The 23,109-nt window shown below is 37.3% G+C and overlaps 2 protein-coding genes across 3 annotated transcripts in view; one reads left to right on the top strand and one right to left on the bottom strand.

The window, feature by feature from the left end:
• The window catches only part of LOC142984784 (uncharacterized), a 391,275-nt gene that overhangs the window by 55,034 nt on the left and 313,132 nt on the right, over positions 1-23,109 (bottom strand). The gene's annotated exons all lie outside the window — the stretch shown is intronic.
• LOC142984944 (P protein-like) overlaps positions 1-23,109 on the top strand; it is a 91,234-nt gene that overhangs the window by 260 nt on the left and 67,865 nt on the right. Inside the window, exons 2-22 of one of the 2 annotated variants that reach the window (XM_076132841.1) lie at positions 318-465; positions 1,203-1,372; positions 1,561-1,663; positions 2,315-2,419; positions 2,915-2,999; positions 3,748-3,820; positions 4,312-4,437; positions 5,293-5,407; positions 6,023-6,171; positions 6,805-6,955; positions 7,349-7,516; positions 8,053-8,210; positions 8,874-9,027; positions 9,451-9,560; positions 9,897-10,060; positions 10,663-10,811; positions 11,269-11,368; positions 11,925-12,051; positions 12,446-12,565; positions 13,698-13,773; positions 14,274-14,776. In XM_076132841.1, coding sequence (XP_075988956.1) covers positions 340-465; positions 1,203-1,372; positions 1,561-1,663; positions 2,315-2,419; positions 2,915-2,999; positions 3,748-3,820; positions 4,312-4,437; positions 5,293-5,407; positions 6,023-6,171; positions 6,805-6,955; positions 7,349-7,516; positions 8,053-8,210; positions 8,874-9,027; positions 9,451-9,560; positions 9,897-10,060; positions 10,663-10,811; positions 11,269-11,368; positions 11,925-12,051; positions 12,446-12,565; positions 13,698-13,773; positions 14,274-14,408 — 2,664 coding nt within the window. In that variant the 5' untranslated portion in view covers positions 318-339 and the 3' untranslated portion in view covers positions 14,409-14,776. Of the gene's footprint in view, positions 1-317; positions 466-1,202; positions 1,373-1,560; positions 1,664-2,314; positions 2,420-2,914; positions 3,000-3,747; positions 3,821-4,311; positions 4,438-5,292; positions 5,408-6,022; positions 6,172-6,804; positions 6,956-7,348; positions 7,517-8,052; positions 8,211-8,873; positions 9,028-9,450; positions 9,561-9,896; positions 10,061-10,662; positions 10,812-11,268; positions 11,369-11,924; positions 12,052-12,445; positions 12,566-13,697; positions 13,774-14,273; positions 14,777-23,109 lie in introns of those variants that run through there. The other variant, XM_076132842.1, reaches the window with a different exon arrangement.

Genomic DNA, 23,109 nt, shown 5'->3' with positions numbered 1-23,109 from the left:
AAAACTTATTCCAAACATTTTGTCAGTAAATTCTTAGCGTTTCCCCTTCGGTGGAACGTACCCTCTTTACGTGGCTTTTGCCCGCGACTTCGTCTGCGTGGTTTGTGACTTAGGATTTTTATTCAAAGTTTCATCCCCTATTTCATCTCCTAGGGGGTAAAATTTATCAATCAATCTACCTGCATGCCAAATTTCAGTCCGATCCGTCCAGTGGTTTGGGTTGTGTGTTGATAGATCACTATGTCAGTCAATCACCTTAGAGTTATATATATTTCGATATCGTTACTTACATAGGCGTACTAAAACTATCTTTTTAGCTCTCCCTAGCTTTCTTGAAACATGTCAGACATCAAGCCTTTACTAAAGATACCACAGCAAGTAAACATCGTAGCCGAGGCACAGCGGCGATGGGTGAACCTTCTTGAAGTAGCCAGTACTACTGTAGAAGAGGATTATGATTTACAGGTCTGTTCTACTGGCAGGTACGTGCCAAATAACTTTGTGTGTTTGAGTATAGCTGCAAGCCTATGTAGGAAAATAAGAAGACACCCGCCAAATGCAAGTTTTAGCCGTGCATAAAGTGTTACCAGTATTTATAAAAACGGTAAAAACATCACAGTTTGATGTAGGGGAGCTCACTAAAATATGTATTTATTGTTTTTCGTATTTTTGCATTTGCTATGGCTATATTCCGATACACAAAGTGTAAAATAAATAGCTTTTTTATTTTACACTTTGTGTATCGGAATATTTTCACGAGAGCGGGTCAAACAGTTCCTTCAAACAGTTATTATTTTCACGAGAGCGGGTCAAACAGTTCCTTCAAACAAAGGTAATTTAAAATCGTTGATTACTTATATCTATCTTACTTCGTACTTATATTATTTTATAAAATAATGCGAAATTTCTATAAAATACCTACTCAGTCTCAGTCTAAAACTACTCAAAGGATTTTGATGAAATTTAGCACACATATTATTATAGCCTAAATTCAAATTCTTAATATCCTTTATACGTAAACTTCGTACAAAGTATTTGGAATAGTCAGACATTGTATTTTTTGTTCTCAAACTGAACTAAACTAAACTTTTGTTGCTCAAAACTTAGATTACCATATTGGGTACTTTTTACTCGAAAAAATTTCTAATACGGACGAATTTGCCGACCGAAACTAGTAAATTTATGCATGTTAATGTCCTCAGAACGCCAAAGGCCTCCGCCTGCAAGGTCGGGCCATCCCCCCTCAACTCCTAGGCCGCAGCTACGCACGTTACTGCGAGCTCATCAACAAGATGTATGACATATACCTGAGGAATGTACAGCTGCAGCGAGCTCCTTATATCTTGGAGATTATCACGGTCTTTGTTAAAAGGTATCGTATTTATACTGGTTGATTCAGCTTGAAAGTTTAATGAGTTAAAATATTTGTTATTACTTAATTAAATATCTACATCGTTTAGTAATAATTTGTAGTTACAACTCAAGAAAGAAATTTCAACGGCAATACTTTCGGGACATTTGAACCGTTCAGATTAATTTTATTTTTTTATTATTTTCTAGAATGTATGAACTCCGTAACGAGTTGGTACATCTAATAGTAAACGACTACATCTACGTGGACGCTGCGTTAACGCAACTCAAACTCACGCCGCAAGATATACAGGTAATGCCTGTTCAAATATTTAATATAGTTCCTCAGAAATAGGGTAAAAGAAAATCTGTAATAGACGCTAAAAGGCAGACGCAAAAATTGAGGCCAATTCGATGTTACGACAATTTCATCATATTGGTATTTAATTCGCTTAATCTAGGACGCCTATTTGTAAAAATTTAAGCTTTTAGTACACAAGGCTACGCCATTCTTCGATACTCAGCGATTGTCAACATTGTCGCGTTGCCGACATATTAGGTTGGGGAAAAAGTCTTTTCGCATTATAGTATGTATGAACTTGTAATAAAATCTCTTTGGCTTCAAGAATCACAAATGAGTACACGGTTCATTAGGTTTCTTTCAGTGAGCTCGTGAGGTACCCAAATATCGAGCTTTTTTGTGTAGAGAAAACAATTTATTACAAGTTCATACATACTATAATGCGAAAAGGATTTTTCCCCGACCTAATATATATGTATGTCCCTAGTCCCTAAACTGGATTTGTGTGGCGCAATTATACAGGTTTTTTTTTTATTTTATGTTGTCCAACACATACCGTGTCAGTAAAGGTTTCTTCAAAGACCTAAACTGTCTTCGTCATAGACACTGAATTCTATATCTAGTGCTTATTAATTTGTTTATCTACCTATTTATTTCTTATAGATAGTAGTCCCATACCATTTTCCGCTGGAGTCTCGATCAGACAACTTCGAACAGCTCTTGCAGAAGATGTGGGCGGAATCTAAGAAGAGGATGACGCCTAAAGTGGTAAGTAACTCCTACTTGTGTTGATTGATAATAGTGTGGAGGAACGAGGTGATTATGTTCCTCCAACCAAAGGGAGGATCCTCCGACCCGGCGAGGTGATCATGCCTGGTCGGCCTAGGCTGCCCGACTGTTGTAGTCGGGAACTTGTATATATAGTCAGTTGCAGTGCAAACTTCGATAGCGCGATCTAGGACTTGTGACGTCAGTCACACTGCGCGTGGTGATTGGTTGCGCGCTGGTCGCAGTAGATGTCGATGTATGTAGCGAGCCGCTACAATAGTGCCTTCTCGAACGATATTTGATTTTTAGTAACTTTCGTGAGAGAAACTAAACGATGCGGGGGTTTACTTAAAATGTCTAACCCCCGGTTTCTGATTTCATTTAGCGGTAGTTAATCTATTCAAACTGTCAAGTTTGTATCAGCTTAAACGCTTAAAGAAAATATTTATTTATATAATTTTATTATTCTATTCCGTTATTATTATTTGCTAACAGAAAAAGCCTAGGCAACCAGAATTTAATCCGATCACTGGATCGAGGATTTACGTGCAAGATGCTGAGGATGAATTTATTACACCTGGTATGTATTCTTTCATATATTGCTTTACGGCTTTTACGAAGCCACGTCAAAGGCCTCTCGGGCGGCTTGAACAACTTTGACACTAGGTTGGCCACTAACCATACGACAAACACGGCTTTTACATAACTTATAATTGTAAAATTCTCGTTCCCGCACTCCTCCCAAGCGGCTTGACCGATTCTCATTAAATTTTGTAAGCATATTGAGTAGGTCTGAGAATCAGCCAACATACAATTTTCATACCCTTTAGTTCCAGTGTTGTCCACACGTATTTTTTTAAGGTACTTTTTATTTACATGTATCCCAAAATTTTTACCCTTTTGTTACCAACCCCAACTTTTTAATAACCATTTTAGTATTATCCATACGGCAAAGCACCGTTTGCAGCTAGTTTAATATGTGATAGGATACGGGAATTATTTTCTCATAAAATTTCAAAATATGAGGGTAGATGAACATTCGTCCGCCTCATATACACGAAGTCCTGTCATCGCTCCCGTCAGCCTGCGACCACGGCGAGTGCAAACAACGTGCCTTCCGAAACACGGAGTAACTAGATATGTATAAAATGGTCACCCATCCACAGAACAACCTCGGCAAAGGTAGCTTAACCTAAGAGATCGATGCACGCGACTGTTGTTAACTAACTACGAGATACTCAGCTCAAATACCACTAAGCGGCCACCCATCAATGGGAAGTCCGCGTCTAAAGTACATAAAGTTGAAATTTAATTATAATTTGTTGCAGTGCCGAGCGAACATACTTTTATTCCACCGGAGTTTATTCATTCTTTGGTTATACAACGACATGAAAGATTCAGGTATGAACGCACGATAGTAGTTTTTATCCTTGCCTTAAGATATACTATATTTATCCTACGCTTTCTTTCATAAGTTACGGTTAGTTTATTTTCCAGAAATTAGTAGTAATCAAGCCGTTCCTCGATATTATGATATATTTAAAGAATTTCTCTCGTATTACGCAACTACGCTATCCATTTGTCCAAATGCATCATTATCTTTTATCTTACATAGCTTAGCCTATTGAGCCGTTAAACCGCAATAACAGACCTATATACAAATATTTCTTTAAAATTTTACATAAGTACATAGATAAAATGACACGCTTTTTGACCATGGGGTTATTCAGAGACCAAAGAACGCTATTTGCTACGATCTCTACAAACTAATGAGCGATACTCTCAGAATAGGGCGGGAGTACCGCGGTCCTATTTACTTGTATTTATGTTGAAGATACACTTTTTTGCGGATTAAGGTTTTATACTATTAAATATGATTTTCCTTTTTCTAGACAATGGTACATGGTAGACTTCAGAGGTAAATGCACGCGTCGCAAGACTTACTTTGCAGATAAAATAGTACCGGCACCGTTGGAGATGAGAGAAAAGGCTGCTTTACTTGTGCAAAGAGTTTATAGGTAAAATATTTATTTTATTATCTTCTTATCGTATGGTTAGCGGTCAACCTAGTGTCAAAGTTGTTCAAGCCGCCCGAAAGGCCTTTGACATGGCTTAACGACTGTTGTCTTAGTAGACAATAACCGGGACCGACTTTTTACGTGCCCTTCTAAGCACTGAGACGGCCAGGTCAAATACCACTATGCGGTCACCCACCTATAGAATGACCGCGCACAACGATTGCATCACCCACAGATCGTTGTCAGACCGATGAGCGCAACTGGCTATGGACGCCTCGCCTTTATTTTATTGAAGGACAGATAGTTAGACTGCCTCCGTGGCGCAGTGGTTAAAGTCACAACGCCGCTACCACTGCGTCGGGAGAGTTTGATTTCGACAGGGAACAATTATTTTTTGCAATCCACAAATAATTGTTTCGGGTCTAGTTGTGCTTAGTGTCCGTTGTTTGTATGTTTGTAAAAGTCTCTGCGACACAAGAGAAATTCTTAGTGCGGGAGTTGTCTTTTTACAAAAGAGAAAAGAAAGAGAAAGAGTTCGTTGTGGGCATGAATGATGAGATGTCGTATTTTTATTATTATTGTCGTATTAACAAAAATAGTTTCTGGTTACTTAAGTATGTTCATCTCTTGTTTAGGTCCGGATTAAAAACGGAAATTCCCGTTTATTTGACAAAGTTCATTATTTTATAGATTTTTCATAATGAAACTTAGATTTTTTGCGATAAAACAAATTTTATTATATTAATATTTTAGTTTAGTGATTTAATGAAGTATTAACCAAAATTATAATAATCGCTTTCCGCTTTAAAATTTTTCGCCCGAATTATAATCTTCTTAAAATGCTTTATTTTACAGAGTATTAATGGAAATAAAGCGACAACGTTTACAAGACAAAAAGCGGGCTGTGTTAGTAGACATGTTGCCGAATCCCAGCGGGAAAAAGTATGATTATAAACAAGAACGTGATAAGGTAAGATCTAGAACCACATACATAAAGTGTATTTTACTCTCTTTACTTACTCTTTTATTAATGTTTTTAAGATTCACCTACTTAATTATTATCTATTAACTAACAGCTTCCCACAACTTTATCCGCGTGGACTTTAATTTGTAATTTTCCGTCTTCACAATTATCATTGCTGCTCCATTCTATTAGTCATAGCATGATATCATATGGTATTCCTGAATAAATGGACTGACAACACAAAAGTATATTTTTTAATTGAAAACAGTAGTCCCTGAGATTAACACGACTCTCCAGCTTTGTTTTATTAGCTAGTACGGATTAATGTACATACATAATAAATTATAGAAACCTAGATTCTGACCTCAAGATTTTTACCTTAGAAAGAATCCCCCAGTAAAACTCTTTTGTATTAATCCAAGTTATAAATTAGGCCTGTGTCAAATTCTATTACAACCCATTCATAAAAGGAATAATCAAACGTAAATACAGACTTACAAACATTCTTATTTAAAAGTTTTCTACAAAATATATAGCGACCGCTCTTTGATTTTGATCCAAACAAGCCTACTGGGTCCGATACTTACTTAAAATACTATTCATGATATTATCTTCTTCCAGTACTACGACAGATGTCGCAGCACTCGCGCTAAGATCAAAGCGACATATCTAACAGAACTAGAGAAGGAAAACACAAGACTGCTGCTGTTTAAGAGAGATAGAGTTATTGATGACATCACTGATGAGATTAAAGAGTGGTTCAAAGAATGGTTAGTAGGAATACTTTTCTCTTTTTTTTTAAAAGACAACTCCTGCACAAAGAATTGCTCTTGTGTCACGGGGACTTTTACAAACATACAAACGACGGACACAAAGCACAACCAGACCCGAAACAATTATTTGTGGATCGCACAAATAATTGCTCCGTGTGGAAATCGAACCCACGACCTACCGGCGCAGTGGTGTTTGCGTGGTGACCTAAACCACTGCGCCACTTTTATCCACTTTAGTGTCCTATTTTAGCCTTGTATTGGAACTAGCATTTGCCCAGGACTTCGTCCGCGTGGTTTATGACTTAAGACAGGATTTTCATCCAATCTTTCATCCCCTAGTTTATCCCCTTGGGGGTAGAATTGATCAAATCCTTTCTTAGCGGAGGCCTACGTTATAACATCTACCTACATGCCAAATTTCAGTCCGATCCGTCCAGTAGTTTGGGCTGTGCGTTGTTAGATCACTATGTGGAAAAATACTGTTGACACTACAATCGTGATAGCCATTCTCATTGCAAAGTATATGTTTGTCAACTGTTCGTTGACTGCCTCTGTGGCACGGTCGATGTATACGACTGCAGGGCAAAGGTTTCCGCTTCGATTTGCGAATCGATTTCGAATTTATTTCAGGTTCTACGGCTACGGCTTCTTCCCTGAATACCCGTACGATGTGGAAGGAGGAACGCTAATGGTGGCCAGGGGTATATACCCTACCATTAAAGAGAAACAAGACGAGGACTTACTGTTTGAAACACAGACGAAAGGAAAGACGAAAGAAATGGTGAGAAAGTATTGAATCTTTGAACTTAAAAATTACTTTATTGTTAATTAGGTTAAATAATAGTTGAAAGTGCATACGGGTAATAATTTTGTGGTAAATCACTATTTACGTAATAATACGGATTTGCTTCAGCAAACGTTTTGCGAAAAATTAAATGCTACAGCATATAGTATTATCGTTTACCGTTAGCCACAGCTTAGACTATTAGTTCGAGTAATATGTTACTGGAAAACTATTTGTTTTATATAATAGCTAACAGTTGGTAGTAAATTATTTGGTAATTGCTAAAGCATATGTTGTTGTTAAATTTTTAGCAACAATTCTCAAATTCAATCTATCACTAGAACTTAAAGTTGGCAGCAACAAATTATTAGTTTCAAGTAAATGTTACAGATAAAAGCGGAAAAAGAGCGAGCTAAAGCCGACGCTAAGTTAAAGGCGGAAGCGGACAAGATAGCGAAGAAGAAAGAAGCGATAGCGGCGTTTAAAGCCAAGATGAACCCGTTCAGTGACCCAGGGTATGAGGTCCAGAAGTCTGCGGTCATGGAACAGTTGATGGAGGTGAGAAGTTTTCGTTTTTATTTACTAAATAAAGAGCCTTTATAAACGTATTAACTTTGTCATAGTCAAAAGTATCATATAAATGTTTCAATTTTATATATTAATGTCTCCTTAATACTACAGGCTATTGTGTAGCCTAGCTAAGATATAGAATAATTGTCAGAATTAATGATACATGTCTACTTTTTTTTGAAAATAAAGATATTTATTATTATCATTTACTATTTTGTAAAGATCTAAATAAATATACTCAGTAGAAAAAATATGGGTCATAGAAGGAAGCTACTTGAAAATTAATTGGTAAGTGCTTTATCGCAAAAAAAAATCTTCTGTGTATCTTTGCCTTCATTTTCTTCCGCTTATAATGATTTCTATACATAGGTAAAACTTAAATCTTCCCGTAAGAATTTTTAATTTTATGTATTTTTTCGGTTTTGTCCCAAGATTTTCCATAAGTACACAGAAAACAGCACTTATATCATTTCTCCTTTACTATTTAATGACTTCTAAGCTACCATAATTCTTCTTTCACCCAGTCTATAAGACTATACCGCGTCTCCTGGTCGTTCTACGACAACATGCCTCCTGAGACATGGAAGGAGACCGTCTACGGGTACATGAAGCCGCTGCTCACTGCCGAACTTATGTGTCACATGCATATTGAATGTAGGAAGATTGTCGATGAATTGATGAGGTAAGAGAGCTATAACTTTCTTTTCTCGTATGGTTAGTGGACAACCTAGAGTCAAAGTTGTTCAAGCCGCCCGAAGGCCTTTGACGTGGCTTAACGACTGTTATCGTAGTAGATAACAACCGGGACCGACTTTTTACGTGCCCTCCGAAGCACGGAGACGCCCAGTTCAAATACCACTATGCGGTCACCCATCTATGGAATGACCACGCCTAGGGTTGCTTAACACACAAACCGTTTACCGACCGGTGAGCGCAAAGGGCTATGGGACGGGTTAGGAGCTATAACGATAGTCAAATATTGCCCATAGAGCAAAAAGTTTGTAGCAGACTATTTGCTATTGCGTTTAGTATGTACCAAACTGTATGTAGTTAACTAATTGAGATAAATAATTGCTTACATTACCTTACCACAAAGTAGGTATTTGTCATCGTGCAAAAATGGCTAACTTTGTACCATGACAATTAATACTTTGTGGCAAACTTTAAGCTTGAGCAAAGAGTTCGTGATGAAATTTATAGTTAATAAGATAATTTGAATTTTGATTGCAAAGTAAAAAATACTATGCAAATATTTTGCCAGAGATTGTATGCAATTTTTTTACCTGTAATTAATTATAGTTATTCGACTCGAAAAATAAAGGTTTTCTTTCTTTTTATCTTTTAGGTTAGACCTCAAAGTATTAATAGCAGCTCACCAGATCATGTATGAGCAGATGGGCAAGGGAAAGTTTCCGAAAGTCCCTCCGCGGAAGAAGCCCAAAGTCCCTGCAGTACCTAAACCTTTGAACGTGGATGAAAAGATGTTGAAATCTTTCGAGGTAAATCATTGTAAAAACAACAATTACTACTACTATTTACAATCATAGCTGACCTACAAATAAGCAACAGTTTTTCAAGACATTTGAGTGAGGGTCAAGACCTTCTGCTGGGCAAGGATATGGCGGTATGAGGAAGGGGGGTCTTGAGTCTACCAGGCTAGCCAAGTGTGGTTTACGGACTTTGCATGTCTCTAAGAAGTGTTTAAGAGAACAGTAACTCTCAGGCGTGCAAGGTTTCATCGCGATGTTTTCCTTCACCGTTGGAACAAGTGATAATTATTTCTAATACACACATAACTTGAAGTCATTGATGTGTTGCCTTAAGTTTTAACCATCAACCAGTCGTGGGAGGCGCGTGCTTAGACCACTCTATCACTGCTCTAAGTCTTACTGTAACTTAAGTGATAAGTAATATGATTTTAGCAACTATTCGACCTCGGTTTAATAACTAAACCAACTGCCAAACTGACTGATATATACGGAGACATGAGTTACGCTGCTTACGACTTGAACATTAAGGATCCTGATGCTACGTAAGTACCTATATGTATATTTAAGTCACTATATATTTTTTACAACCTAACCCCTAACTGCCTCGCTAATAAGCGTAGTGTAATCTCTAATTGGTTATTCAGCGTTTCGACTTTTATCACTTTTATCATCATCATCTTATCAGCTTGTAGATGCTACTGCTGTACCTCATATACAGTTTCTAAATTGATGGAAAGAGACAAAACACTGTTTAGCTAATCAAAGCTTCCACAACGTTTATAATATTAGTAAAACAGTTTTATAACAATGTGTTATCACCAGCATAACCTAAATTCACCATTTGCCACACCAATGTTATAACCTATTCTTCTTTCCAGGTTCCCCCCTCCAGGGTATGCGGACGTGAAGCGTCGCCTCGTCCTGTCCTGCATCATGGGCAGCGGCATGCAGCCAGGAGCCGTCAGGAACAAAGCTGTCATGCTGCTGGGAACTCCTAGGAACGGGAAGTCGTTTCTTGTTGATGTCGTCGCTGGGGAAATGAGTAAGATTCTTTTGCTTGATTTTTATCTTGAAGATAGGGTAGTGTAGGAGTTTTCATTACAACAATATAACTGACTATGACTGAAATTGACTGCCTCTGTGGCGCAGTGGTTTAGGTCGCCACGCCGAAACCATTGGGTCGGGAGGTCGTGGGTTCGATTCCCACACGGAGCAATTATTTGTGCGATCTACGAATAATTGTTTCGGGTCTGGTTGTGCTTTGTGTCCGTTGTTTGTAAGTTTGTAAAAGTCCCCGCTACACAAGAGCTATTTTTCAAATCGGGAGTTGTCTTTAAAAAAAAACTATGGACGTGGCGATAGCTGGGAAAAATAGGCTTTTTTAAGACAGGAAAATTAACTAATTTTTCGTTTTTAATTTTCTCGAACATCCCACTGAGATTGAGATGATCTACTTCAGAATGCGCAACAGCTTTGCTAATTGCTCTAGACATTGCTGTCTATGACGACGCAATCAATTATTTTCTTTAAAAGGACCCCAAATATTTTTTGCTTTACTCAAAATCGAACAGCAAAATTCATGATCGACAGTAACATCCTCTAAAATTTGGATACTTGAAACAGTCATAAATTTCATATTTTCAGACGCAGTAAAAATCAACATAACTCCTGAAGTCTTCAGCGCGGTGATAGACGCACCAGCGAAGGTACTAACCCAGGTGTTCCTCGCCGCGAGGACCTTCCAGCCAGCTGTGATTTATATGAAGAACATTGAACGAGTGTTTGAGAAGAAGGTGGGTGTACTTGACACTTTAAGAAGTTACGGATTTGCGTAATATGGTTCATTTTAAGTTGTTACATTGATTTTTGAGAGCGGATAGTTTGTGGCTTATTATAAGCTGCGGCTAATAGTTTGCGGCAAATTATATGTACTTTAGTATTTATTCCCCACCCGTACAGTCTGCGGTAAACTATTGTATATAAAGTGGCATATAGTTAGTAGAAAATTGTTTGTTATTAAGGTCAACTCTTAAGAACTAGTTTTGTGCCAATGATAATTTTATAAACATACAAACGGCGCATAATATAACCATTGCTTAGTCATACAAATATGTTTTCTTTTGTGTAAGTTTTGAATCTACGATCTCTTAACACAGTTGTTATGCCGTGATGATCACTCAGACCACTGCGCTACAAACACTGTGAAGATTTCAACAACTCGGTGTTTTCTTTAAATTGTTGTATTTTCAGGTACTACCAGAAGACAAATATCTCCAAGCAACAGTACTAAAAGCACCGTTGCCGAAATTAATAAAACAAATATCAGAGAATGACAAGATTATATTTATTGGTAAGAATTATACCTCCATTGACCTCCACCCCTAAACATATAAGTGAATTTTACACTCCACTTCTGTAAAAGCCGAATTTTATGCATCCTCTACACTACTAGCGAAGTTCCTCGGCGAAATACTCGGCCGAAGTTGACTGATGTCTGAAGAGATGCACTACACATTCGTTCAACTTTCCGAGGAGGTCTTTCGTGTAGCGTGTAGGTAACTTCGTGCCCTTTGACTCGGCCTCAAAAACCGACAACAAACGGAAACCGGCCGAGGCGAGGTAAAGTTGGACGAAGTGCCTCTCTACATTATTTTATTCGTCTAACCTCGTTTAACTTCGAGAGTAGTGTAGAGGAGGCATTATGTTTGTATGATCCTGCATGTTACTTTTAACCTTTCGTATGCCAGAACGCAGGTCTGCGCGCCAATTTTTGAAGCTTCTTATGCCGGGACCGTAGATCTGCGCGATAATGTGCAACGCGCGTTTAAAATGATGCGGCAGATGGGACATTTTTGACGCGGCGCGGGTCCGGCATACGAAAGGTTAACATCTAAATTACTTTTCAGCTACCTGTTCCAATCCGTTTGGTACGGTACAAGCGGCTCCCATGGCTGGAATGTTCAATGAGATCATACTAGTACCACAACCTGACTACGCGTCTCTACAGCTGTTCTTCTCTGAAAAGTTTCGAAGGTAATGTCTTCGTCTGTCTTGTAAATAATGTATTTTATTTCAGGTAAAGGATGTAAGGTATTTCAGCCAGGGAATTTTGATTCAACCAGGGAATTGAGTTTAAATATTAAGAAACGTTTGGGATATCTGCGATAGCCGAGTTGTAAAAACTTCGCCTCCCGTGTATGTGGTCGTTGGTTGAAATAATTATTATTTGCCCTAAGGGTTTCAAAAAATACTGTGAATTGTGAATTTTTTCAGTTTTTTTTTCGATACTTTAAAGTCACAGAATTTTACAAGTCAATAACTCGGATTGGTGGACCCATAAGAGTACACCCTCAAGATTTCTTCCGAAATTCTGAATCACGAAATAAAGTCTATAGTCTTCTGTTCTCACCCCTTATTTTTTTCACAGGCAACCAAGCATGAGGGATGACGTCCCAGTGCAACCGTTAGCTCAAACGTGCAGAGGGTTTGGTTTCGGTACCATTTGTGAAACTTATGATATTATTATGAACCCTCAGAGAATTGTCAGGTGGGCGACTTAACCCTTTGACCGCCATGGTCGGCTATACTCGACAAAAAATCAGATAGTGCTCACGACGCTTTCGTCGACAAATGTCGACAAAAATAAACAGTGAACAGGTTCTGATTTCTCGAGTATAACCGACCGTGGCGGTCAAAGGGTTAATTTCTTTTTAATTACTAACAATATATATTATATATTTTATAAGTTTAATTAGTCTCGGATTCGTCGACAAATGTCGACAAAAATAAACAGTGAACAGGTTCTGATTTCTCGAGTATAACCGACCGTGGCGGTCAAAGGGTTAATTTCTTTTTAATTACTAACAATATATATTATATATTTTATAAGTTTAATTAGTCTCGGACCGTTTCTTTATATTTGATTTAATCGGGACTACATCTTCATAACCCGCAGATTGTATTATGACACTGTAAATCAAGAGATCTTTGGTTTGATACCCAGGTCGGCCAAAATTATATTGGTTTCCTAATTTTTGTTGAAATATTCTTCTTAGTGGTTCAGAGTAGTGGTAACGTGTCTTATATATGACAATAGGCTCGCCCCCTATTACATGGGACTTACATTGTCAATGGCGAAACGTGAATATATATTGTGACCTTGTCCCTACATTTTCAGGTGCAACACAAATTATCTTTATAATATGTATAATTCTTGGGCCGCCCTCATCCATCGGACTCCGGCAACCCTTACCAGGTCGTCGGTCCATCTTGTGGGGGGCCTGCCAACACTAATGGATGAGGGCGGCCCAGGACCGGTCCTATTGGCGCTCGATGGGGGAGGCCTTTGTCCAGCAGTGGACGATTCCCGGCTGAGATGATGATGATGATGATGATGATATAATTCTTATGTAAGTGTGTATGTCACTGAACGTCTCTTAAACGACTGGACCGATTTTGATGAAAAGTGTGTGTTAAAGGGGATCTGAGAATGGTTTAGAGATTCACAATTTTGTCCGCTGGACAATGTTTTTTTTATTAATTTTTAATTTATTAGTAACGTGTAGACAGGACAACGTCTGTCGGGACCGCTAGTTATTTTTATATTTTCTCGACGTTTCCCCATCTCGAGTACAACAGAAGTAATCGTTATGACAGTAATCTTAATGTCTGTATTTCAGTATGAACATCACACCATTCGGCCTGGATGAATTCTTAGAAGAATTGCTGGCGAGAGGAGAAGTCACTCCTCCTGATGTAAGTATTTGATATTTTAAAAGTACCGTGAAATAGCTTGAAAAGTTTCGCTAGTTTCGTTTAACTATTTCGAGGTCTACTTGCTCATAGTTGTAGATATCTAATCTTATCTACCAATCGAGCAATCGAAGCACAATAGCCCTTGAGCTACTATCAATTGGTCTTCAGTCGGCTTCCAGTCTCTCCAGATGCAGCTGAATACCAGTATTTGACATAGAGACCTCCATCGGACCTCCATAACCCAGTTAGCTGGTTTATAGCGCGATACCCTTCGGTAAGACTGTTTAAATGACACCCGTTACCCACGAATAAACGTGCATTCCGAAATACGGAGAAACTCAGTATGTATATGGTCACCCATCCACTGACCCACCTCGACAAGCGTTGCTTAACCTGAGAGATATCTTTTTACGTCATTGTTAAAAAAATTAGACGGCATTTTCACACCTTCATTCAAACAGAGCCTGATTCTATATACATATGTATGTATTTGTTTTCAGGAATTTCAGAAATACGTAGATTTCTTTATACAAAACTCTCCGATCAAGCAGGACAGAGCTGAGTACGATATAATAAATATTTGCAGAGCTGATGCTTACAAGAAAATGGAGAAAAAGATGAAAGAAGCCAAGTGAATAACTAGAGAAAGTCAAAGTGTTACAAAAAATCTACCTTAAAAATAGCTGTAATAATTAATTGATATCATTTCTAAAATGCCTTTATCGAGTTTCTTAGTTTGTCTGTAAAATTCAGGTCGCATTTTACCAAAAAGTATTCCGTAAATCTTGTGAACCGGAGCTACGCCTGTTTAATTGTATATATATAATATATTTAAATCGGAATTGAGAAACTCTCCTTTATTGAAGTCGGTTTAAATATCCTAAAACTCGGGTTTATAAGTTGGCCAAGTTATTAGTAATTTTATCTTTAGAATTGTAAGTAATTAGTGGTTTAATAAAGTTTAGTATTGTAATCTTATACTAGTTATGGTAAAGATTTATGTTAAAAATAATTTACCTGAATACTCCTTGTTTTATTTTCTTTCTGTATTTTAACTATGGATGATATTTAAGTACACGTTCATCTGAAATTAAAGGGAAGACTAGTATTTTTATCAGGTTCGAGATATGATAGGAATTCGTGGCTAAGAAAAAAGCGATTCCCAGGATCGATCTTTCAGGTCGACGTATGCCGAGCTTGGTCAGTGGATGGGTGACCAGATTATACATACCGAGTTCCTCCGTGTTTCGGAAGGCTCGTTAAATTGTGGGTCTACGGCTGTTTTTTTTCAAAGATCTTTAACAGTCTTAACCAGAAGTCAGAAGCTTGAAAGTCTGACAATCAGTCTTACCGAAGGGTATCGTGTTATAATCCAGGTAACTGCGCTATAGAGGTCCGATAGGCACTCGCTCCATGTAAAATACTGGTATTCAGCTGCATCCGGTGAGACTGGAAGCCGACTCCAACATAGTTGGAAGATAGGCTACGGTGATGGTAAGTACCTTATATACATATATAGTAACTTTACAATTATACCTATGTACAGACATAAAATCACGTCTTCTTCCCATTAGGGTAGGTAGAGACCAGAAAACTTTATATCAATCCAAATGTTATACTTGGGTCTTTAAAATAACTATTACTATGTAATTAAAACAGAGATTAGTATTTTGAAAAACCATAAAGTTACAATTGTCGTAGCCCCTGAACCAAAATTTTAATTATGCACATATTAACTATGAGAAAAATGCACATTTTAATGAAATATTTACTTTAGTTAGTAACCAAAATGTTAATTACTAATAGGCAGTTAAAATTTTGGTTAAATGCCTAGTAAACTGTTTGTTAATTTGCTTATATAAACGCTAATTAAACGTTTTGAAAAATGTTAATTTCGAAATCTTCTTTTTTGAATTTTAGTAGGTATCATGATTATTACATAATATTATAATAGGTTAAGCAGAGATGGGTCTAAACATTCGTACTTCCTAGCATTTTTGGTAACATTGATCATTTGAATTCAATTTTGATAAATAAATTAATAATACAATGCTAATTGATTAATTTGTTTCTTACATTGAACAAGTAAGTCATTTCGATAATAAGTAATTACTATATTCCTTATCTAATATTTGTATTAAAATACCAATTAAGTTTTCTTTTTCATTCGTTTTGTTTTCTTTTTATCCCTTTAAAAACAAAATATCACGCCTGTTATACCTGGATGTGTAAATAGAGGTGTTTGAACCTAGTGTCAACCTAGTGTCAAAGTTGTACAAGCCGCCGGAGAGGCATTTGACATGGCTTAGCGACTGTTTTCTTAGTAGATAACAGCCGCCTTTTTACGTGCCTTCCGAAGCACGGAGACGCCAAACTCAAATACCACTATGCGGTCACCCATCTATGGAATGACCGCGCCAGGGGGTGCTTAACCCACAGATCATTTACCGACCGGTAAACGCAACTGAATAAATGTCTTTTTACGAGCGGAGCCGCGGGACTAGCCATTAAACCATAGATTTTAGTAAAGTATAATATTATCCTATTAATATTATAAATGCGAAAGTTTGTGAGTATGTATGCATGTATGTTTGTAACTCTTTCACGCAAACTACTTTTTATCCCGGAGTTCCCGAGGGATCGGGGCTTACACGGGATGGGTTTCCACGCGGACGAAGTCGCGGGCAGCCTCTAGTATATTAAAAATACAGCAACTAATACATAATATGAACTCCGTAGCGATTTTTATTAGAAAATGATTACCTTTCACGGATTTTATTCATGGTTTAAATTAGAACTTTGTATTGTATGATAAAAATAGCACGCAGTACGTAATATTGCAGTTTACAATAAAATTGGGTAAGTAGAACCTTTAGATATGTGTCTAACCCCCGGTTTCTGAGGTACATTTAGCGGTAGTTTATCTATTCAATAGCGTTAAAACTCATACAAAAGAAACGCTATTGAATAGCTAAACTACCGCTAACTGTACCTCAGAAACCGGTGCTTAATCTTTCACAATTGCAGCTAGGAATTGTTAGGTCGCCACGCCGCTACTATTGCGTCGGGAGGTCGTAGGTTCGATTCCCACACGGAACAATTATTTGTGCGATCCACAAATAATTGTATCGAGTCTGGTTGTACTTTGTGTCCGTTGTTTGTATGTTTGTAAAAGTCCCCGCGACATAAGAGCAATATTTACGCGGGAGTTGTCTTTAAAAACAAAAAAAAATATCTGACCAGCCGTGGTAGAATCTTAATTGTTTTCAGTGAAGAAATATAATATTTATATTTTCACGTATTTTCAGCGAGCATGCGTTTACACGTGACTGTTTATATAAGTCGCTTCACAGAATGTTTTACTACCAATGAATTTTATGAAATAATCTGAAACTATAAGTCCTACTTATATTATACACTTGACTGCCGCTGTGACGCGGTCTCGAGTTCGAATCCCGGACGCGCCAAGTTCTATCTGGTTGGTCTTTTCTCATTAACATTAGTCGATTCGTGATAGTAGTCCCGATTCTTGGTAATGTACCACGTTTACATGAGATTAACACTGTAAATGGTGAAATGTGAGTGTATTTCATACATCTCTGCCTGCACCTTTAGGTATTAAAGGCGTGATATTCTGTATGTACTTTTATAATCCCACCCGAGACAAATCTGAGTGATGAGCACGAGAATTTCTTCTGAGCCAGGTTATCAATTTATCTATAACATATAAGTATGTATAAATAAGTATATAAGTATGTTGAGTTATTTGGTTACCATAGTAGCTCTGCTTAGTTTGTAATCAAATGGCCGTGTGTGAGTTGTCCAATGATTATTTTTTTTTCATTATTTTATAATATATTATGAAATCAATTCTACTTATCACTGTCCCACTGCTCCGACTGCTGGGCTCAGTTCTTCACCTGGAACGAGGAATAGAATGAATTACCTTTAGCCACGTTGTCTAAGTTCAGAAAGGAAACTTTAAATATGACTTGTCTAGTAAAAATGTATCGCAAATCAAACAAGTTATTTTTACGGCTTCATATGAAAGTTTTTAAATAATATACACTGAATAGTTTGGATATATTTATATAGAGTACTTTCGAAGAGAAAAGTGTTAGTAAGAAATAATATCAAGGACATTTTATTTTTATTATCTACGAACGAAACTTTTCTAATTTATATATAGCAACAGGCTTGCCCCCTATTAAATGGGGCTTATATAGCAAATGGCGAAACGTGGCTGCATTTTATACACCTCTACATACACTTTCGGATATAAGAGGCATGGTAATATTAGGTCGGGGAAAAAGTCTTTTCGCATTATAGTATGTATAAACTTGTAATAAAATCTCTTTGACTTCAAGAATCACAAATGAGTACACGGTTCATTAGGTTTCTTTCAGTGAGCTCGTGAGGTACCCAAATATCGAGCTTTTTTTGTGTAGAGAAAAGGTTTTATTACAAGTTCATACATACTATAATGCGAAAAGACTTTTTCCCCGACCTAATATGTACCAAATGCGCACTTTGAACGGGTGTGGGACTAACTAACCCAACTTCTCTCATTCCGGGAGTAATGACAGTAATGGGCTTTTGTTATTTTATTAAGACGATCGCTATACCTAAAGCAGGATGATTATATTATGTTATCTGATATTTTCGTTGAAACTACCGAATTGCGCAGTTTGTTTATAGATAAATGTATAACACACCGGTACACTCTATTCCATCGTTCTAATATTTGTCGACAGTTATTATTCGAGGACCGATGGTTTAAATCGTAAAGTATAGACGTCTTTGACGGAAGGTGAGCAGAGATTATGAAATACGCTCGCGTTTTGCTTCTCATATTAATATTAGTGCTATTTGTTGGAAACTCGGAACTTCTGCGAGTAGAGAATTGTTAAACAATTACTGGAAAATTTATCGTTATAGGATATGAGTATCGGGCCAAAATGTTGTCACTGAGAGCCCTGCCTTATTAGGACTCTTAATTTTGCCGTTAAGAATTTATTTATTTTGATTTTAAATTAGGGTTACAGACCTCCGTGTCTCGTTTGTTGTTGTTTGTCGCATGGTTAGTGGTCAACCTAGTGTCAAAGTTGTTCAAGCCGCCCGGGAGGCATTTGACATGGCTTAACGACTGTTATCTTAGTAGACAACAGCCGGGACCGACTTTTTACGTGCCCTCCGAAGCACGGAGACACCCAGCTCATACACCACTATGCGGTCACCCATCTATGGAATGACCGCGCCAATGGTTGCTTAACCCATAGATCGTTTACCGACCGGTAAGCGCAATTGGCTATGGGCGCCTCGAACCCGTAAAGCTGTTAGTCGGGGTATCACGGATATGATGTTATATTATAAGAAATATAAATTTCGCGAAATTGCGTTTAAATAGTGACAATAAAGATTCCGTACTTATCTGTACTTAAGTTGAATGTTTAGAATATACCCATCGGTTTCTGTTCAGCAATGTTTCATAACACGAACTCATTATAGTGTTAGAATATATTGGCTAGTGTCGTTTGATGTTAGTGAAAGAATACTGTTCAGTGGGACTTTAAATGTCAATTTCTTTATTAAAAGTAATAGCCAAAGTATAGGCCTAAAGTAAAAATAACAATCAAATTTATTTTAACACGAATTAACTGATAGTTTTGTGAAGAAACAAAGATATTATAATTACACAAATGTGTAGTGTAAAGAAAGAGACAATAGCTTTAGTAGTTACTTTATATATGTATGAAGAAATTGGCCGTAAGTGATAGTGTTATGATGAAGAGGAAATTTTTTTTGGATCATACCTAATATTGTAAATGTTTTTTGGACTTTATTGTAGTAATTTAGTTAAATAATAGTGTTTGTTTAGAATCAGAAAATGGTATTTAATCTACAATTGAAATTCAAATAAGGTAAATATATTTAACTTATTTTTTGCAATGCAGCGGTTTCTGTCGCGAAAAAGTAATTAAAAACACCCCATGATTATAACTACCTATATCACATTTTTTAAATCACGCAGTATAAGTTTTTTCCTAAGGATAAAGGTCGAGAAGCTTTCCTTGCTTTAAAAATTTTACAGTCGTTAATTACTGTAGTCTGACAACCAGTCTTACCGAGGGGTATCGTGTTATAACCCAGGTAACTGGGTTGTGGAGGTCAGATTATAGGCAGTCGCTTCATGTAAAATACTGATCTCGAAGCCGACTCCAGCATAGTTTGGAATTCTGCTTCAGCTTCAGGCTAGCCTGATAAAGTTTTTTAAAGAATTGACAGTCTCCAACTCGTATATTTCACCATGGTCGGTTCTAGTTCTGATCCCTTATTTATTCTTTGGGAAGACCGTGGGCGAATAACGGTCTTAATTCACTTTTGACCGTAAGCAGGGAATATAAGTAGTGTAGGAGTAGGAGTTTGGTAACGTGTCCGGTATATGGCAATAGGCTCGCCCCCTATTACATGGGACTAACATTGTTAATGGCGAAACGTGGGTGTATTTCATACACCTCTACCTACACCTGCGGGCAAGGGCCACCTCACTGCTGGGCAAGGGTCTCCTCCCGCGTCCTGGCCACTTTATGGTGACTGTTGAAGGAACTACGTTAGGTTTTTAGTCGGTATGCCCAATTCAGCCGGAACGCCTAGCCGGCGGGAGAGCCCGACAGACCCCCGCTTCCTCCCTGGAGCGAAAACAAGTCTCCTCCCGTAATGAGGAAGGGATTAGGCCTTGAGTCCACCACGCTGTCCAAGTGCGGGTTGGGGACTTTGCATGCCCTCAATAAAAGTATTAAACAAATTTTAGGCATGCAAGGTTTCCTCACGTTGTTTTCCTTCACCGTTAGAGCAAGTGATAATTATTTCTAATACACACATAACTTCAAAAAATCATTGGTGTGTTGCCTCGGATTCGAACCTGCGACCACTTGCGTGGGAGGTGCCAATTTAAACCACTTAGCTATATAACAAAAATAATTAAAATTGCACCATATTCTCATATCGTGTTACTCTCGTTATCGTTACGCCGTCGTGTCGTTATCAAACCGAAACGAAATGTACATGATTAAACATGTACGAATTACATGATTGGATTGTAATAGGCACGTTTAATTTACTATAAGATTAATTACAATATATTTATAGAACATTGTTATAGCAGGGTGGTAGTATAAATTTATTTGCTAGCTTCTACCCGCTATTTCGTTTACATGAATAGATTTTTCGAAGTAAAAAGTGCCTTATTTTAGGTCGGGGAAAAAGTATTTTCGCATTATAGTATGAATGAACTTGTAATAAAATCTCTTTGGCTTCAAGAATCACAAATGAGTACACGGTTCATTAGGTTTCTTTCGGTGAGCTCGTAGGTACCCAAATATCGAGCTTTTTTGTGCGGAGATACATACTATAATGCGTAAATACTTTTTCCCCGACCTAATATGTTAATTTAGGTTATAAACTATATGTGTCTCAATTTACTAGCTTCTGCACGTGACTTCTTTCGCGTGAAAGGATATTTCGTTGTTAAAACTAAATGTGTGTCTTATAAACTACATGTGTGCAAAATGTAATTAACATTGGTTGGGTAGTTTTCTAGTGAGTGTAATAAACATACATCCGTACTTACAGACTTTTGTCTTTATAATATTAGTAAGATAAGCAGTCAAGTGGTAAGTAAGTACTTTTCTTTTACGCAAGTTGTTAAATGTCTCAAAATCTATCTGAAAAGTTTCATAATTACTCTATTTCAGTATATTAGGAGGTGATTTTTGCAAAACCTAGCCGTGTGTTTTCCGAATTGCTAGGTTACTATCTTTACCTATGCTAAATTTCATCGAAGTAGGTTCAATGGTATAGCCATCACAGCGTACCTTTATTCGTGTTCATGACTTTATCCCATATTTCAGCCACTAAGGGAGATGATTTTGGAAAAAGTTGCCTATTTTTGATCCTATCTTTTTTCTATCTCTTTGCTTAATTTCATCACTCAAATCGTTCTAGAAACGAACAGACAGACAGCGGTATTTGTCATATTAGTAAGAAAGTTACGACTAGTAAATACTAATACGATAAATATTGTAATAGGTAATACGCATGTTTCATTGTGAATAATTACTTTATATTTATAGAACATTGTTATAACTAGGTGGTATAATTATTCACTTTAATTAAAGTCACTAAGTGGTTCCTTTAAGAGGGGTGGTTTCGCTGACGTACATATTTTCCTCCTCTATTTTTAACCATTAAACTATTAGAGGGTTGATTTTTGAAAAAAAACGTAGTCTATTTTTGATCCTTATTTAGGAATCAAAAGTCGAAAAATCGGTTCTAAATATCCTATATCCAAAGTGCAAATGTTCAATAATTATTGAAATCAGACAATATATTATGTATAAATTTTTAAGTTACCTTATTGCACACACACACGCACACACGCACATAGACAAACAGACACACACACACACAGACAAACAGACACATACACACACACACGCACACATACACAGGTTTGAATAGCATTATTACATAGGTATTCAAATATTAATCCAACAAAATCGAAATCTTTTTCAAAATTCTCATTGCACAGCTGGGTAGTATTTTTTTGTCACAACTTATGGCTGGTGTTTTTCCAAAACGTTTTCCTTGATTTTATTACAGTAGATCACGGTAAGGCATCTTATAATCTATACCTATGTTACTATTAAATAGAACGATTGTCTGTTTGTTACTCTTTCACGGGTAAATAACTGAATATGTTATATATGCCTTTGGGCGCATTTTCATTGGTTGATGAGTTGTTAGCCCAAATACGGGAACTCCCCGCAGGACTAACTCGGTCGGTTCAAAGCATTCGAGGAGACCCTACCCTTCTCCTACCACCTCTATCTTTGAGTCGCGGGGACTTTTACAAACATACAAACAACGGACACAAAGTACAACCAGACCCGAAACAATAATTTGTGGATCGCACAAATAATTGTCCTGTGTGGGAATCGAATCCACGACCTCCCGACGTAATAGTAGCGGCGTGGCGACGTAAGCCACTGCGCATCTAGCAATCATTTTCTCTGAAACTACTGAACTGGTTCCCAAAATTATTTCACTTTAAAACTACATTTTACATCTTTGATGTGAACGTTTTCGTGCTTTGAAAGGCACGTATAAAGTCGATTCTGGTTGCTGTTGCCAGTCGTTAAGGGACAATGGCATTCGGGCTTGAATAACTATGACACTAATTCGACCATGATTAGTTGTAATAACTAAAATTATATGACAAATGGTCGTAAAATCGCGGAAAACCTTGCAGGCCGAAGTAAGTCGTAAAATTATAAT

The sequence above is a fragment of the Anticarsia gemmatalis genome, chromosome 28, assembly GCF_050436995.1.
Source record: "Anticarsia gemmatalis isolate Benzon Research Colony breed Stoneville strain chromosome 28, ilAntGemm2 primary, whole genome shotgun sequence".
NCBI classification, from domain to species: Eukaryota; Metazoa; Arthropoda; class Insecta; order Lepidoptera; family Erebidae; genus Anticarsia; species Anticarsia gemmatalis.
This window is presented reverse-complemented; position numbering and strand designations above follow the sequence as displayed.